At 50.0% G+C, this 13,966-nt stretch overlaps 7 protein-coding genes across 7 annotated transcripts; 2 read left to right on the forward strand and 5 right to left on the reverse strand.

Annotated features, from left to right (window-relative positions):
• The first annotated feature begins 22 nt into the window (after positions 1-22).
• On the forward strand, positions 23-4,376 carry BT62DRAFT_939661 (uncharacterized protein). Its single transcript, XM_043187725.1, has 17 exons — positions 23-302; positions 358-563; positions 613-802; positions 851-1,198; positions 1,246-1,407; positions 1,459-1,718; positions 1,766-2,052; positions 2,100-2,215; positions 2,265-2,384; positions 2,434-2,614; positions 2,672-2,913; positions 2,963-3,093; positions 3,143-3,266; positions 3,322-3,481; positions 3,532-3,773; positions 3,824-4,030; positions 4,092-4,376. Exons 1-17 carry the CDS (start codon positions 39-41, stop codon positions 4,275-4,277), a joined length of 3,426 nt encoding a protein of 1,141 aa, XP_043046126.1. The 5' UTR covers positions 23-38; the 3' UTR covers positions 4,278-4,376.
• BT62DRAFT_15309 (phosphoserine aminotransferase) lies at positions 4,282-5,962 on the reverse strand. The gene is made up of 2 exons (XM_043179867.1): positions 4,424-5,962; positions 4,282-4,375 (listed from the first exon to the last, which is right to left on the reverse strand). The coding sequence occupies exons 1-2, from the start codon at positions 5,526-5,528 to the stop codon at positions 4,296-4,298; spliced, it is 1,185 nt and encodes a 394-aa protein (XP_043046127.1). The 5' UTR covers positions 5,529-5,962; the 3' UTR covers positions 4,282-4,295.
• On the reverse strand, positions 5,630-6,104 carry BT62DRAFT_998654 (uncharacterized protein; the record flags this gene model as incomplete). The annotated part of the gene is made up of 3 exons (XM_043190742.1): positions 5,630-5,920; positions 5,971-6,027; positions 6,084-6,104. The coding sequence occupies 3 exons, from the start codon at positions 6,102-6,104 to the stop codon at positions 5,630-5,632; spliced, it is 369 nt and encodes a 122-aa protein (XP_043046128.1).
• A 178-nt stretch (positions 6,105-6,282) lies between these two features.
• On the reverse strand, positions 6,283-8,708 carry BT62DRAFT_977244 (HSP90-domain-containing protein; the record flags this gene model as incomplete). Its single annotated transcript, XM_043189265.1, has 7 exons — positions 6,283-6,636; positions 6,699-7,093; positions 7,162-7,559; positions 7,609-7,916; positions 7,965-8,303; positions 8,356-8,600; positions 8,648-8,708. The coding sequence occupies 7 exons, from the start codon at positions 8,706-8,708 to the stop codon at positions 6,283-6,285; spliced, it is 2,100 nt and encodes a 699-aa protein (XP_043046129.1).
• A 744-nt stretch (positions 8,709-9,452) lies between these two features.
• Positions 9,453-11,846, reverse strand: BT62DRAFT_880086 (uncharacterized protein; the record flags this gene model as incomplete). The annotated part of the gene is made up of 5 exons (XM_043182610.1): positions 9,453-9,629; positions 9,681-9,884; positions 9,938-10,555; positions 10,606-11,223; positions 11,274-11,846. The coding sequence occupies 5 exons, from the start codon at positions 11,844-11,846 to the stop codon at positions 9,453-9,455; spliced, it is 2,190 nt and encodes a 729-aa protein (XP_043046130.1).
• Positions 11,847-11,899: 53 nt separating this feature from the next.
• On the forward strand, positions 11,900-13,161 carry BT62DRAFT_925187 (nascent polypeptide-associated complex, alpha subunit). The gene is made up of 6 exons (XM_043184742.1): positions 11,900-11,995; positions 12,122-12,334; positions 12,382-12,459; positions 12,514-12,714; positions 12,771-12,837; positions 12,887-13,161. Exons 2-6 carry the CDS (start codon positions 12,122-12,124, stop codon positions 12,904-12,906), a joined length of 579 nt encoding a protein of 192 aa, XP_043046131.1. The 5' UTR covers positions 11,900-11,995; the 3' UTR covers positions 12,907-13,161.
• On the reverse strand, positions 13,003-13,942 carry BT62DRAFT_998657 (uncharacterized protein; the record flags this gene model as incomplete). Its single annotated transcript, XM_043190743.1, has 4 exons — positions 13,003-13,377; positions 13,431-13,499; positions 13,545-13,781; positions 13,826-13,942. The coding sequence occupies 4 exons, from the start codon at positions 13,940-13,942 to the stop codon at positions 13,003-13,005; spliced, it is 798 nt and encodes a 265-aa protein (XP_043046132.1).
• Between the last annotated feature and the right edge of the window lie 24 nt (positions 13,943-13,966).

Raw genomic sequence — 13,966 nt, forward strand, 5'->3', positions numbered from 1 at the left:
CGTGTTATTCCCAGGAGTTGCCCTTCGCGGAGACGATCATGCAGCCGGTGCTGGTGTCGTATTCTGGCTCGCCGTTCTTTCTTTCTTCTCCGAGCTGGACCCAGATACAGCATGGTTTCAACTCACAGCTTCCTCTACGAAATATTCATTGGAAGTCAGCATCGAGGACGTCGCTCCGAACCATACAGGAACTCAACGTAACTCTTGTAAATCTGGACTCGATTCGCGACGAACACACCTCTCAAGTACCTGTCAACTTGCTTGAAAAGCCGCTCTTGAATATATATATCGTAAACTGTGAGGTGATACTCGACATCAAACTATTGACGCACCGGATACCGTGCTCACTTGCTGCAGGATGCCGATCTTGAATCATACCGAACCACTGTAAAGAAGCAGGTCAGAGACTGGCACGTTTCTGTCACCTCACGGAGGAATCAAGAGTGGTTGATCCTCCAAATCGTCAAACCTGACGGGAAGGCGCCGACAGGAACTTTCCTGAAATTGAAGGGTTCTGTTCTAGACAAACTGAGAGCTGATTTCAATGCGGACAAACGGGAGAGGTGTGTAGTTCTCAAGTACCGATTGTGCATTCCATTCACAGCGTACCAGATGCGTCCAAGTGTCCTGGTCAAGCACACAAGACAGCCCTATCGCATGGGGAGAGTTTCTCAATAAACTTAAGGATGGAATCTCCTCTGCATTTGACACCGCCGTGTTGCAGAAGGAAGACGACGTCAAACGATCAGAAGGCCAACGTTTGATGCCGGGATGGAATTTCTGTACCTTCTTCATACTCAAGGTGTGACTACATGTTGTCATGCCCTAAAAGCAGCTCAAGAGTCCGTAGGAAAGTCTTGCTAGTTCCTTCGAGGGAATGAATCTAGTCTCCGAAGCATTAGTGCAGTACGATGAGCTCGAAGCCTCGTTCTACCAGGTGCTGAAGGAGAAGAATCTATCATGGTTTGGAACTCTGATAACGCCAGGACCTAAAGATGATTCGAGTCCTCTTTTGTCCATCTCCAAGAAGCCATATCGCGATCTCATTCTTGCCAACACAATATCTGTCTTTGACTTTCGAACGTATCTTCTTACTCGTCAATGTGAATTACTGGCCAAGTATGGCCGTCTTCCTGAAGTCTGTCGAAGGGTAGGAGCGTTTCTCGGCGCTTTTGGCCGGCGGTTGAGGGAGATTGAGGTGAATGGGCTCAATTTGTTTTTTCTGCTTGCACTGACACAGGCTAGGAAACTCTTCCGCTCCATTTTGTGGAGTCTTGGATCTATTCGTCTGCCCTCAGCGTTGTGGAGAAATGTGATGCTTGGCATTCCAGCTTAAAAGTCGACCAAAAGAAGCTCGCTTCATTTTACGCTGGTAAAGGTGAGCTTCTTGAACTTGCACGAAGCCAAGTACGCCGACTCTCTTCATTTTTTTCGTGCTGCTTTTAACGTGTTTATTAGTTGGATACACTTGGCATGAAGACCCAGCATCTGCCTTGTCGCGCGCCTTTTTCTGGCGTGTCCGATGTATCAGCAAAGTTGACCAAGACGTCGTCATCACAGATGATTAGCAATGACCGTTTACTGAAGGCTCTAGAAGACAAGGAAGCCTTTTACGACCTCTATATCAACATCACCAATCGCGCCATTGACATGTATGCTAAAGCAGGTCGCCGAAAGTTCGCCCTCAAATTGCACGGAAGTCTAGCTGCCCTCGACGTGTAAGCACGTTCTCTTTGAAAGAATACGACACTCAAATTTGGTCTAGCCATCGGGGACGGCTGTCGACGGCATTGACAACATACACGTCCCTACCCGCACATTACGCGCCACATAAATGGACGTCACTACAATCTCTGATGCTGTCCCGTGCTTTAGACATCCACGAGTCCCTTGAGAAGCCCAAAGACAGAGAATGGATGCACATCCTTCTTTCCTCCCTTTCCATATATATTGAAAGTGGCGCTGAGCTGCTTCTGTGTGAACAGAATGCGCAAGTGTACGTCAGTCGGCTAGTTGGGGAGCTGAAGAATGCTGCGTCTGAGCTTGATCAAGGTATCTATGGATTTTCTCTATTTTTTCAAAAATACTGAGCATTCTAGATCTCGTACATACAGACCTTGCAGCGGTTACGGTTCATGCACCTTCAGATGCTCGGCCGGCCTCGGGTAGGGATGGGTACGTTTTGGATGTGATGGTACAAAATCATCTACCCTGTGTGAGTTGCGACTTTTGTGTATTATGCTAAAGGAGTTGAACTGTGGTAGGATTTGCCGGTTGACGAAGTGTGCATAGTTTTGTACGGGGCGGACGCATGCCGACTCAAGTTTACTGTCCCGTGCGAGTCACTACCGGCTGGAAAAACGACTGTGACTCTATTTTGTCCTGTAAGCAAACGGGTGGGATGGATATGAATGCAAGTTTACTTTGCAGTAGACGCCGCTCTCTGGGACATATCTCCTAGATACGAGCGAAGTAAGAGTATCCCGGCTCGTTTTTCAACAGACGCATCGAAAGCCAGTCAAAGTTGCGAAATCCTCCAAGGACAAGGGGATTCTCATACGTCTCCCGCGAGACCCGCTAGCAATGAATGTTCGGGTCAGCTTACCCAGACTCAGTACGTCCACGCGTCAGTTGCGATACCTACTTTTTTAAAAATTTTTATTGCGCCCAGTCGTTCTCGGGAGTCCTTCCATTGTGATCAATGTGCTCACAGGACGAAATGAAATTGTCTCGATGACGATCCGTCTGTCGTCGCCATCTGCGACGTTTCAGCGCAAGAATATTTCTTTGGAATCAGGTGTCGGTGAAATGACGGGTGGTGATGACGGAGTCATTATGCTCTCAGGGATAGGGAGGGGCGAGAGTGTATCTGTTTCTGTGCCTCATTCCGAGGTATCAGGGGCGTATGGGATGGTGAGGGACTCGTTGTTCTCGTGAACTGTTACTGACCCTAACGTAACAGAAGGTGCATCTCCAAGTCGAGTACGTTACAAAGGCGGAGCCAACGATCAGCCGTGTCATCTCCGTGGTAAGGAGCGTCCAGGTAACGCACCCCATTGTCGTCAACGTTGAGGATTTCTTTCGGGGGACACGGTATCCTAGCATTTTCTTTGTTGTGTCATGACTCACCGCAACCACGCAGACTTTTCACGAAATTCACCATCTCGACGGCGAGCCATCAACACGTGCGTATCGCGCGAGTTGAATTGGACCCGTCAGATGCGGGTGTAAAGGTGGTCTCGTGTGGGGTTGGATCTCGAGTCATTGTGAGCTGCATTGAACTGTTATTTTTTTTTTCCGAAAAGGCTGAATGGGTTATAGACGGTGACGCCTGCTCAATGTGCGCATTTTTTGTTCTGCATTGATGGTACTGATGGCCCTGGTACGTACGTACGCATGCGGGTTCTGGAACAAGTGATATTAAAGAGTCTAGTTCGAGAGCCGATGAGACTGCGCGTCAGGTTTCGGATGCTGCGGGAGGGTACGTGACCGCGTTGGCCGGGTTGTTTTAATAGATCTGACGAATCGCAGAGGTGGAAAAGGTGATTGAAGAGGCGACGAGTGACATTGTGGTTGTTGATCAGGTGGTGCGGGCACTGGAGAGAGACGGTGGGTGGGTAGAGCGGTACAGTTTGACTGGGGAGCTTGATGTTCCTGAAGGAGAGGAAATTGGGAGCAAGCTGAGAGAGGAATTGAGCACTCGGAGAGCTCTTGGGCCTGATTCGGGTTCTTGGCGAGAAATGCAGATACCGGTGGATGTGCCGTCGATGAATGTGCGTGTGCTATTGTTGCGTCAGATGAGTGCTGACGAGTAAGGTATTAGATTGTTGCGGCGGTGAGGATCAAGCTTTCGGGGCAGTCGTGCTGGTATGCTGGACAGCCTATTTCTGCGGTGCTATCGATCGAGACGTCGTTCCACTGGGATGCGAGTGGAGAAAAGGATGCGGAGTACAGGATGCGGTACGATGTGGAAGAGTTGGTAAGGGACTGGCTGGTGAGCGGACGGAAAAGGGGGGATTTCAGTGCCTCTGTGAGCAAGTCGAGTTTCGTTCCTGATGTTGGATCTTAGCTTTTTTTTTTTTTACTGGCAGCACAATGGGACGTATTCTGTGGGATTAACGATGATTGCAGTTCACCATGGGGAGCTGATGTTGCCCAAGGTGTCTGTGTGGGCGGAGGGAATACAGAGCACCGAAACATACCAGATAAATGGGGCGGAAAAGGTGTTGGTGCAGCCTCGGGGTGGACGGACGACGTTTATTACTGATATGTGTTGATTACAGATGTAATGTATGCTATGTAAATTGACGGATGTAGGCGACGAGACGGTCTGTCTGTTCTTCTGTAATGGCGTTGTAGAGGGATACACGAATGCCTGGGAAAGGGTTAGAAAGGGGATAGGACAGAGAGAGAGAGGACATGCCTCCTACTGAACGGTGACCCTTGAGAGCCTTCATGTTGAGCTGCTCTGCTCCAGCGATGAATCTGGCTTCTGCGCCGTCGCCAAGGACGTCAAAGACGACGTTCATCCAGCTGCGGGAGCCGTGTTCGACCTTTGGGCGAAAGATGGCGCGTGCCTCGCCGTCGCGCAGGGCGGCGTAGACCTTGTCTGCCTTGCGCCTGTTGAGCTGTTCGTAGTACTGTACGCCGCCAAGATTGAGTGAACGGTCGAGGACGAGGCCAGAGATGTAGAGGGCAAGGACGGAGGGAGTGTTGTAGAGACTGGCTGCGTCTGCAATGACGTTGTATGCCATGGAGATGGGCACGGGGGGGGCGCCGAGTGCGGCGGCGGCGTCGACGTCGACGAGGCAGTCCTGGCGAACGATGAGGATGGTGAGACCGGCTGGGCCAATGTTCTTTTGTGCGCCGGCAAAGATGAGGGCGTGGTCGGCGAGGCGGGGGATGGGGCGGGACATGAAGGAGGAAGAGTAGTCTGCGACGAGGGGGAGGAGGGCGGCTGTCGTCGGGAGACGGTCAAAGGGGAAAGAGGCGGGGGCGGAGGGGTCATGGGAGAACTGGACGCCATCGACGGTCTCGTTTTCGCAGTAGTAGATGAGGGCGGCGTTGGGCGAGAAGGAGTACTCTGAATGTCCCGGGATCCGCGTAAACGTCTTTCCCTCTCGCCGCCCGTCGCCAGCAATGTGCACCCGCGAGCCACCCACCAGCCGTCGAGCCTCTTCGCTCGCCTTTTTACTCCACGACCCAGTCACGACATAGTCCAGAACTGGCTCCCCGTCGTCTGGGTGCAGCAGTCGATGCCGGGCCAGAAAGTTGTAGACCACCGCAGAGAACTGGCCGGTGCCGCCCCCCTGCGTGAATAGGATCTCGTGTGTCGAGGGGACGTTGAGTTGCGTCCGAATCAGCGTCTCTGTCTTTTTCACAAACGCCGTAAACTGTTTCGAGCGATGCGAGATTTCAGCGATACCGATGCCAGTCCCTTCAAAGTCTAGCAGGCCATTTGCGGCCTCTTTTAGGACTGATTCTGGGAGCGCAGACGGCCCAGCACCAAAGTTGATGGGTCGAGTCATCGTTGTAGGTAGTATAGGAGTAGGAGTAATATTTGATGATTACATTTTTTTTTTGGTATAAGAAAATATTCGTAACGTAAATAATGATATGCGAGTGTTCGTTAATTGCGATGCGGCATGAGGTCGTCAAATATGATATATGAGGCCGGTGGTGGTGGTGGTGGCGTCGAGCAACGCCCTAGCAGTGATACGGGCAACGTCGGTGCTGGCGACGACGACGGCAAGCGACGAGGTCGAGACAATGGACTGGATCGCACTTTACGACGACGGCGAACAGGTCCCAGCTGCGACAAGTCGCACTCGCCGCCAACGTTGGGCGAATTGACAAGGTCGATCCACGGCAGACTGTCAAATGGATGGCTCCCTCGACGTCGACTCGTAAGCGCCGCCACCTAGACAAAAGTAAGCCACCTCGCTGTGACGACACAGCAACGACACGTACCGGCCGTGTAGAGACGAGCGATATGGGAGATTCGAGCAAAGGCATCATTAAAGGCGACTGAAAGTCAGACAGTCAGACAATGGGTAAGAGAGAAGAGGGGGGGAGAAGGATACCTGGGAATACTGCGAGGACATTAAGAGTATGGGTCCATGCAGACGGGTATAATAAATGGTCGTGAACAATGGAAGAAGGGAACAATGGGCCCTGCCTTTTAAATCCCACGCGTACGTACACTCGCGATCGTCGACGCGTGCTGCTTTGGACCCCAAATGCAAGCCGTAATCATTTATCGTAACTAACATACATTGCTCTTTAATCAATCTCTTCCATGGCAGACGTCGACGTCGCCTCCACCGCCGGAGGGGCATCAGATTCCATCGCCGTGTCCTCTTCCTCCTCGTCAACATCAAGGCCCAGGCTGATCATTCGGTGGATCCGTTTCGCAAACGATGTCGGCTCATCCAGCGTGAACCCAGACGTCAACAGCGCAGTCTCGAACAACAGATACGTCAGATCTCGCACGGACTTGTCCGACTTGTCCTCTGCAACCTTGCGCTTCAGCTCCTTGATAATCGCATTCGTCGGGTTCAGCTCCAGCGTCTTTTTCGACGCCATGTACGACGACATTGACGAGTCCCGCAGTGCCTGAGCCTTCATGATCCGCTCCTAATCTAAGCGTTAGCATCCCTCAAAAAAAAACAACACACAAATTCACAGCAAACACCTACCATGTTTGATGACCATCCAAACTGTCCAGTGACAAGCACGCATGGTGAATCCGTGATCCGGTTCGACATGATCACCTTTTCGACCTTGTCTCCGAGCGCCTCCTTCACTACCTTGCACAGCTCTTCAAACGAAGCCGCTTCCTCCTCCCGTTGCTTCTTCTCCTCCTCAGTCTCCTCAAGCTCCAGTCCCTCCTTCGACACACACACCAACTTTTTCCCGTCAAACTCTTTCAACTGCGTGATCGCATACTCGTCGATCGGGTCAACGAGCAGCAGAACCTCAAAGCCCTTCTTCTTGAGCACCTCCAGGAACGGCGACTCTTTCACCGCAGCGAGAGATTCACCAGTCAGATAGTAGATCGTCTTTTGCACCTCCGGCATTCGCGTGATGTAATCTAACCAACCAAAAAAAAAAAAAACGCGGTCACCACATGTCCACCACGCGTAAAACCCAAACACGCACCTTTAAGCGAAACCTGTTCCTCCGTAGACTTGGTCGAATAGAACCGCAAAAACTCGGCAAGCTTGCTCCGGTTCTGCGCATCCTCGTGAATACCCAGCTTCAGGTTCTTGCCAAACGCCTCGTAAAATTTGGCAAAGTTGTCCTTGTCCTCGGCAATCTCCGACAGCAAGTCCAAGCACTTTTTCACAATGTTCTTACGAATCACTTTAAGAATCTTGTTCTGCTGCAGCGTCTCGCGAGAAATGTTCAGAGGCAGGTCCTCAGAGTCCACGATACCTTTCACAAAGTTCAGATACTCGGGGATCAGGTCCTCGCAGTCGTCCATGATGAATACCCGCCGCACGTACAGCTTGATGTTGTTGCGCTTCTTCTTCGACTCGAACAGGTCAAACGGTGCACTGACGAATCCTCAGACGTAGCTTACATACATGGCAAAAATACACGTACCGCTTGGGAATGAATAGAATAGCCTTGAATTCTAGCTGACCCTCGACGGAAAAGTGCTTGACCGCAAGATGATCTTCCCAGTCGTTCGTCAAGCTCTTGTAAAACGCCGCATACTCCTCCTGCGTGATATCTTGGGGGTTGCGAGTCCAGATGGGCTTCGTCTTGTTCAGTTCCTCGTTTGTCGTCTCCGTCTCCTTGATCTTTTTCGTCTTCTTCTCCTTGGGCTTGTCTTCGTCATCCTCGACTTCTTCAATCTTGGGCTTCTCCGCGCTCTCGTCAGTAACCTCCTCTTCATCGTCTTCGACTTCCTATATCCACCATCAGCAACAAGCCCAAATATATATATAGACACGCACCTTCTCAACCTCCTTGGTAACAGCCAATTGGATAGGGTACGAGATGAACTCAGAGTGCTTCTTCACGATATCCTTAATCTTCTTTTCCTCAAGGTACTCGAGCTGGTCCTCCTTGAGGAACAGACGAATCTCCGTACCCCGTCCGAGACGAGGGTTGACCGCATCCTGCGTGATGGTAAACGTACCACCCGCAGCAGACTCCCAGATATACTGCTCATCATCATTGTGTTTCGAGATAACCTGCACCCGCTCCGCGACGAGGTACGCAGAGTAGAAACCCACACCAAATTGGCCAATCATGGAAATATCGGCGCCAGAGCTCAGGGCTTCCATGAATCCCTTTCAACAAGCGTCAGGGTACAGTCGTCGTGGGAAATGTTTGGGCGCTTACCTTTGTGCCCGACTTGGCGATCGTACCGAGGTTGTTGACCATGTCGGCCTTGGTCATACCGATACCGGTATCGATAATGGACAGGACTTTTTGTTCCTTGTGGGGCACGATGCGGATGACGAGCTCTTTCTCGGTGTCGAGGACAGAAGGCTCAGTGAGGGATGCATAACGGATTTTGTCGAGCGCATCAGAGGCATTGGAGATGATCTCCCGCAGGAAAATCTCCTTGTTCGAATAAAAGGTGTCTGCACAAAGGGGTGAGCAGGCGTCAGACAAGACAGGAGCCACTCACTGATAATCAGATCCAAAAGCTGGCTGATTTCAGCTTGGAATCCAAAGCTTTCGGTGGCCATTTTATAACTGCGTAAAGGATTAAGATGGGCAGCAGCAACAACGGTAGGTAAACACACTTTTAAGAGAGTAGTAAGAAAGCAGAAACGGTGAATGAGAAGGAAGCGCGCGCCCCTTGTTTATATGTGGTGAAAAAATTCGATTTCGAGAACAATCTGACACTTACCATTTTGGGGCATCACCATTTCGAACCTTCGAGAAGATAAAATTACCACTTCCTTCATAGCCAAAAAAAAAAAAGAGCATTGTATTCATATCACTCCTTGCCCGTACAAAAATGAAGACGACAGCGGGCTGACGCGCGGGTCATTAATCAAACCGCGTCTTCCCCCCACTTCATTCTTCAATACCTCCACCATCGCCTTTAGCTCCTCCTTTTCTTCCATCAGCTCCGTGTTCTTCTCGCGCAAGTCCTTGTTCACAGTAGTCAACAGCTTTTTATCAGCCGTCATTGCGGACAGCATAGAGGATTCCTGTGCCCCATCACGTGTGCGGTTGGCATCTGCTAGACGTGCCTCGAACCTTTGTACTTGGCGTCGGTAGTTTCTATCAACTAGATGAGATATTCGTTTCACAGAATAAACTGGTACTTACCTATTCTCCTCTTCAAGCTCTGCCAGGTTCCTCTCATAGCTGTGAAGACGAAGATCCATCTGCTTGTACTCACTTCTCATGATCACCACTTCCTCCTCTTTTTGGTTGAACATGTAAAAGTCCGCGTCCCTAGAATAATTTCAGTATCGCATTCAGCGACACAGAACAAGCTCAAACCAGAGTTGCTGCATCTTAAGATGCTGCTGTATCTGCTTTTCATAGTCCCTCAGCCGGTCAATTTTATGTTGGTTTTCCTTCTTTTGAGTTTGAAGCATGAAAACTTCTTTCCGCGCATTGTCTAGTAACTCTCCCTGGGCAGCGAAAAGGGCCTAGGAGGATATATCAATCACCGTAAGAAAAACTCCAGGCTGAACACACACCTTCGCTTCCTTGGCTTCGGTCCTCAAAGCAGCCGCTTCCATGGTCCACTTTTTTTTTTCATCCCGCAACTCTCGAAGTTTTCCCTGGAGCTCCGTGTTCCATTCTGCATACTTGTTCTTGGCAGAAGATGCTTGCTCCTTGTGTTCGCGCAGTTCGCGTTCCAGGCCTATAACCTGTGTACGATAGTTACGCAGTTTGTTGTACTACAACCCGGTACATAAGTTCAGAGTGGCTCACAGAACGAGGGAATACGTACCAATCCTTGTCTCTCGACTTCGACGTTTTTGGACAGAATTCGCTCTTGGTACAGCCGGCCTATGTGCTGCACGTTTTCCCTCGAAAGCCAGAGCTCAAAGTTGAGCTCATTCTTCAACAGAACGAGTTCGTGTTGGAGGGCAGAAATCGCCTGCACGATATGGGATGGAATCTCGTCGCTGCTTTTTGATCCTACACTCTCAGGCCTGGAGGAGTCGCCATTTCTGGTAGAAGGTGTCGTCGACGACACAAACAGAGCACCAGGCCACTGAGACGTCGGCGCTGCGATGTTTATATCCAGATTGGATTTCAAAGCGACTGAAGTCGCGATCATGTCTTGTAATGATATTTTTGCGACTCCGGATGATAAGTCAATAGGGTGTACAGAAGTAGCTGGAGTGTCTTCCACGCTTCTTTCCGAGGGGGTATACGTTGCGGTAGCATTGGTCTCGTCCAGCTTCGCACGAAGAGAAAGCACCGTGTTATTAACATCCAACATGGCGGCCTCGCTCGCGATTCGAGACACGTCATATTCCGCCCAAAAGTCTGGAAGAGTCAGTTCATCTTTGGCATCCCGCCATATTATAAGTGGATGACATTGATGTTCCCTAAGGAGTTTCTACACGCATTGGATCAGATGATGAGGTGTGACAAAATACCAACGCGTACCTCTGCTTTTCCCTTTAGCTCGATCTCATCGATTAGAGCTTCCCACCCTACGGTGTAAGGCGATTCAGGTCGACAGTCATTGAGATACGCAAATGGAGCACGCAGGAACCTGAGGACATTACAAGGGAAAAGATAGTAAAGAAAGGTGAAAAATCGGCGAGGAGAGGGACCCGGGGCTGCCGCCGCATCGAATGTCGATTCAAGGCGCTCCCAATGGAGTTCCGGACGGATCTCGTGGGAGGGAGAAGCATTGAAGAAATCCTGTGGAATATCCACATGTGACCCATTGGATTCATCTACAACGGAAACTCGCTCCTTCCAGCATATAAGTCTGGAAAGGACAAGTAATAACTGGGGGACCATCTCCTTTAACTTTTCGCAGGCATGGACGGCAAGAAGAGGAAGTAGTTTGACCAGAAGCGTCAGCCCAACACTACAGGCAGTTGTTGAATTATCGATCAGTAACGATGTCATTATGCTAGATGTTAGTGGATATGTTGCAAGAATAGATGCAGAGTTGCGAAATCCAGGCGAGGAAGTGAATAAATTGAGCAAAATGAGAATCTGCAAACGCAGCGATGGATTGACGAATTGCGCGTGCAACTCAGTCATTAGCTCCTGGATGACGAGTTAGCAATTTACAAAATATATGGATTTCACAGGCGTACCTCGGGACATTGAGTTCCGTACTTAAGCAGAATATTCTCCAAATTGGCCTTCCAATACTTGCGCCGGTCCTTCTCCGACTCGTCCAACTCGGCCCATGATATTATATCTTCCCCTGACCCTTCATTGAATGCGTCAAGCAGGTAATAGTCGACAATACGCCGTCTGAAATCATCAGACTTCTGCTGATGCGCATTGTCTTCATTTCTGAGGGAAGATACGATAAGGTCCGTGGCATTGTCAATCGCATTAGTGGACAGCTTTGGTTCACGGAGTGCTGGGCGCAAGATGAGGTCAAACCACAGTAAAATGACAGATGCCGAGGAGAGAAGTGGTCGGAGATGATACAGAACAGCTAGAAATCCCTCGGCTTGGCGTGAAGAAGAGTGGTCAGCGACATCCCGATGGATAGACTGCAGCTCTTCTTCAATGTCGGCTGACGATACAGAGTTCTGGTCCACTACATGAACAAACTCGTCTATTGCACAGATAAGTTCGAGCAGTGAAGGAGCGCCTATCGAGCCTTCCAGCACCAAACGGATTTCACTAAATAGCACAGGGAGAAGAAGCGGCATTGCCATGGGAAAGAAATCGGAGAGTCGGCCGGGTCGGTCTCGGAATTCATCGTCGGAGCCAAGGCTGTTGCCAAACACAGATTTTCGCGCCCTCGTCGTTGGTAACAGCGAAGAAGCCTGTACTCTCCGGTGAGGTCGATATTTTGAAGGTACGGGATTGTTCATTAGTGCCTATATGTGTCGAATCTATGGCAAATTAGCCTTATGACACCATCATTTTGTTGGATTGACATCCCTTTTCCTGGATGAAGACTGAATACCACTCCCCTCTGCAGATGTCCAAAATTGAGGAAGTCCACTCTGACCACGAAGGTCATGACCATCATGACCATGATCATGACCACGACCACGAAGAAGATCCGACATCTACTGCTGCTCTTGAGAAGGTTCAGTCCCGCTCGGAGAGGAAGGCCAGGAAAGCCCTGCTCAGTCTGGGTTTGAAGCACGTCCCAAACATCACACGGGTCACTCTCAGGCGGCCTAAGAACGTTTGTCGATTCTCAGCTTGTTGCAATCCTTGCTCAAGGTGCTACAGGTTCTCTTCGTTCTTGCTTCACCAGATGTCTACAAGTCGCCGAACAGTGACTGCTACATCGTCTTCGGCGAAGCCAAGGTGTGTTCTACATATGCATGGGCCCTTCGTTTGTTATATGGCGCTTCTTTCCAGATCGAAGACATGAACTCTCAGGCGCAGATGACCGCTGCTCAACAATTGGCAGCTGGTGCTACTACTACGGGGCTTGAGAACTCGGGTGTCGGTGCAGATGATGATGACGACAGCATTCCAGAGCTTGAAGCTCCTGAAGATGATGGCCCTGTCGATGAGACTGGTGTTGACCCCAAGGACATTGATCTTGTCATGACACAAGTTAGTTTTCTGCCAGCAGCCAGTCGTGTTGGAATATCAGCTTATGTATCTCACAGGTGAACTGTTCTCGTGCAAAAGCTGTCCGTGTGCTAAAGGAGAGTGGTGGAGATCTCATCAATGCTAGTGAGTTTTTCTAGCTAGACTCGTCGTGCAATTGCTTATATTCGTCAAGTCATGGCGGCCAGCGAGTGATCTCGTCCCTCTATATATTCCTTGTAGTGCTTTCGTTCCAATACAAAAACAGACCATTTCGGGTTTCCTGGTTCGTTGCACAAGACTGAGGATGAATCAAGACTGCCATCGCCGCAATTCTACATAATAATTGGATCGCTCCCAGCCGTCTTGAATAATTTCAACGCCGTAACCGCCTGTGCTAAAATCTGAACTAGCTCCGATGCACAGTCCCATCTGCTCTGCACACTTGATGACCAGCCCAGGAAGTTCACCCTTTGCAAACATATGGTAATAGCGTTGTAGAACACGTCCCGGTTGATGAGATTCCTTTGATGGCTGGTCCAGGACCCATGGAACTAAAACATCTTGTCCATTTTGGCTCGAGTAAGAATTGCTAGGCACAGTGCGTTTTGAAAGTTCATCTTGCTCAATTGCCCACACATATATCAAAATGCGACCGTGAGACAGCGAAACTGCTTCGAGTAAACGCTTGGGGCTGTGGTGAACATCACATCTTAGGATAAAAAAGAATAGATGCTAACCTGTACCGCCGATTGTCGACGCTCCGGTGTAGCAAGATGGTGGATGGTCGCAATGGAGATAGCATAATCCTGATAAAGGGATCAGAAGTGATCAGCAGTGTGGGATGCACGTACAAATGCACCAGTCCTCCATCCATATCCAAGAATGTCCCCCCACACAACATCTCGAATAACTCCTCCAGCTGTTTTTGCGATTTCAAGCAGAGGCAGACTTCTGTCTAAGCCAATGGTCCTTATGCTTCCTGGTCGTTCTAGTGGAAGCGGTAGGTATTTTCCATTGCCAGTGCCAGAATCTAAGCCTATCCATCCGGTGGGGATTGTTGCCAAGAAATTGGCGATTATTGGCCATGGCTACGAACCATCAAACAAGATCCATGTCCGAGCAACGTACAGACCTTGTATCTTGTCGATGAAAAATGAGAGGCGATCTGGTCGTAAACATCGTGTACGTGGTTGTCTTCATATATTTCAGGCTTGTCATCGACTACGGCGGATGTGACGGAGGGGGCCATGGTGGTGCAAAGACAAAAATGGAC

The sequence above is a fragment of the Guyanagaster necrorhizus genome (genome assembly GCF_019112545.1).
Source record: "Guyanagaster necrorhizus MCA 3950 unplaced genomic scaffold BT62scaffold_1, whole genome shotgun sequence".
NCBI lineage: Eukaryota > Fungi > Basidiomycota > Agaricomycetes > Agaricales > Physalacriaceae > Guyanagaster > Guyanagaster necrorhizus.

Coding starts and splice junctions, on each gene's coding strand:
- BT62DRAFT_15309 (XM_043179867.1), bottom strand. CDS start 5,528: ATGACTCGACCCATCAACTTTGGTGCTGGGCCGTCTGCGCTCCCAGAA. Junction 4,376..4,423: donor GGGTCACCGTTCAGTAGGAG/GCATGTCCTCTC, acceptor ACCCTTTCCCAG/GCATTCGTGTATCCCTCTAC.
- BT62DRAFT_939661 (XM_043187725.1), top strand. CDS start 39: ATGCAGCCGGTGCTGGTGTCGTATTCTGGCTCGCCGTTCTTTCTTTCT. Junction 1,199..1,245: donor GGCGGTTGAGGGAGATTGAG/GTGAATGGGCTC, acceptor GACACAGGCTAG/GAAACTCTTCCGCTCCATTT. Junction 1,719..1,765: donor AGTCTAGCTGCCCTCGACGT/GTAAGCACGTTC, acceptor AATTTGGTCTAG/CCATCGGGGACGGCTGTCGA.
- BT62DRAFT_925187 (XM_043184742.1), top strand. CDS start 12,122: ATGTCCAAAATTGAGGAAGTCCACTCTGACCACGAAGGTCATGACCAT. Junction 12,335..12,381: donor CTCTCAGGCGGCCTAAGAAC/GTTTGTCGATTC, acceptor AAGGTGCTACAG/GTTCTCTTCGTTCTTGCTTC. Junction 12,838..12,886: donor TGGAGATCTCATCAATGCTA/GTGAGTTTTTCT, acceptor ATATTCGTCAAG/TCATGGCGGCCAGCGAGTGA.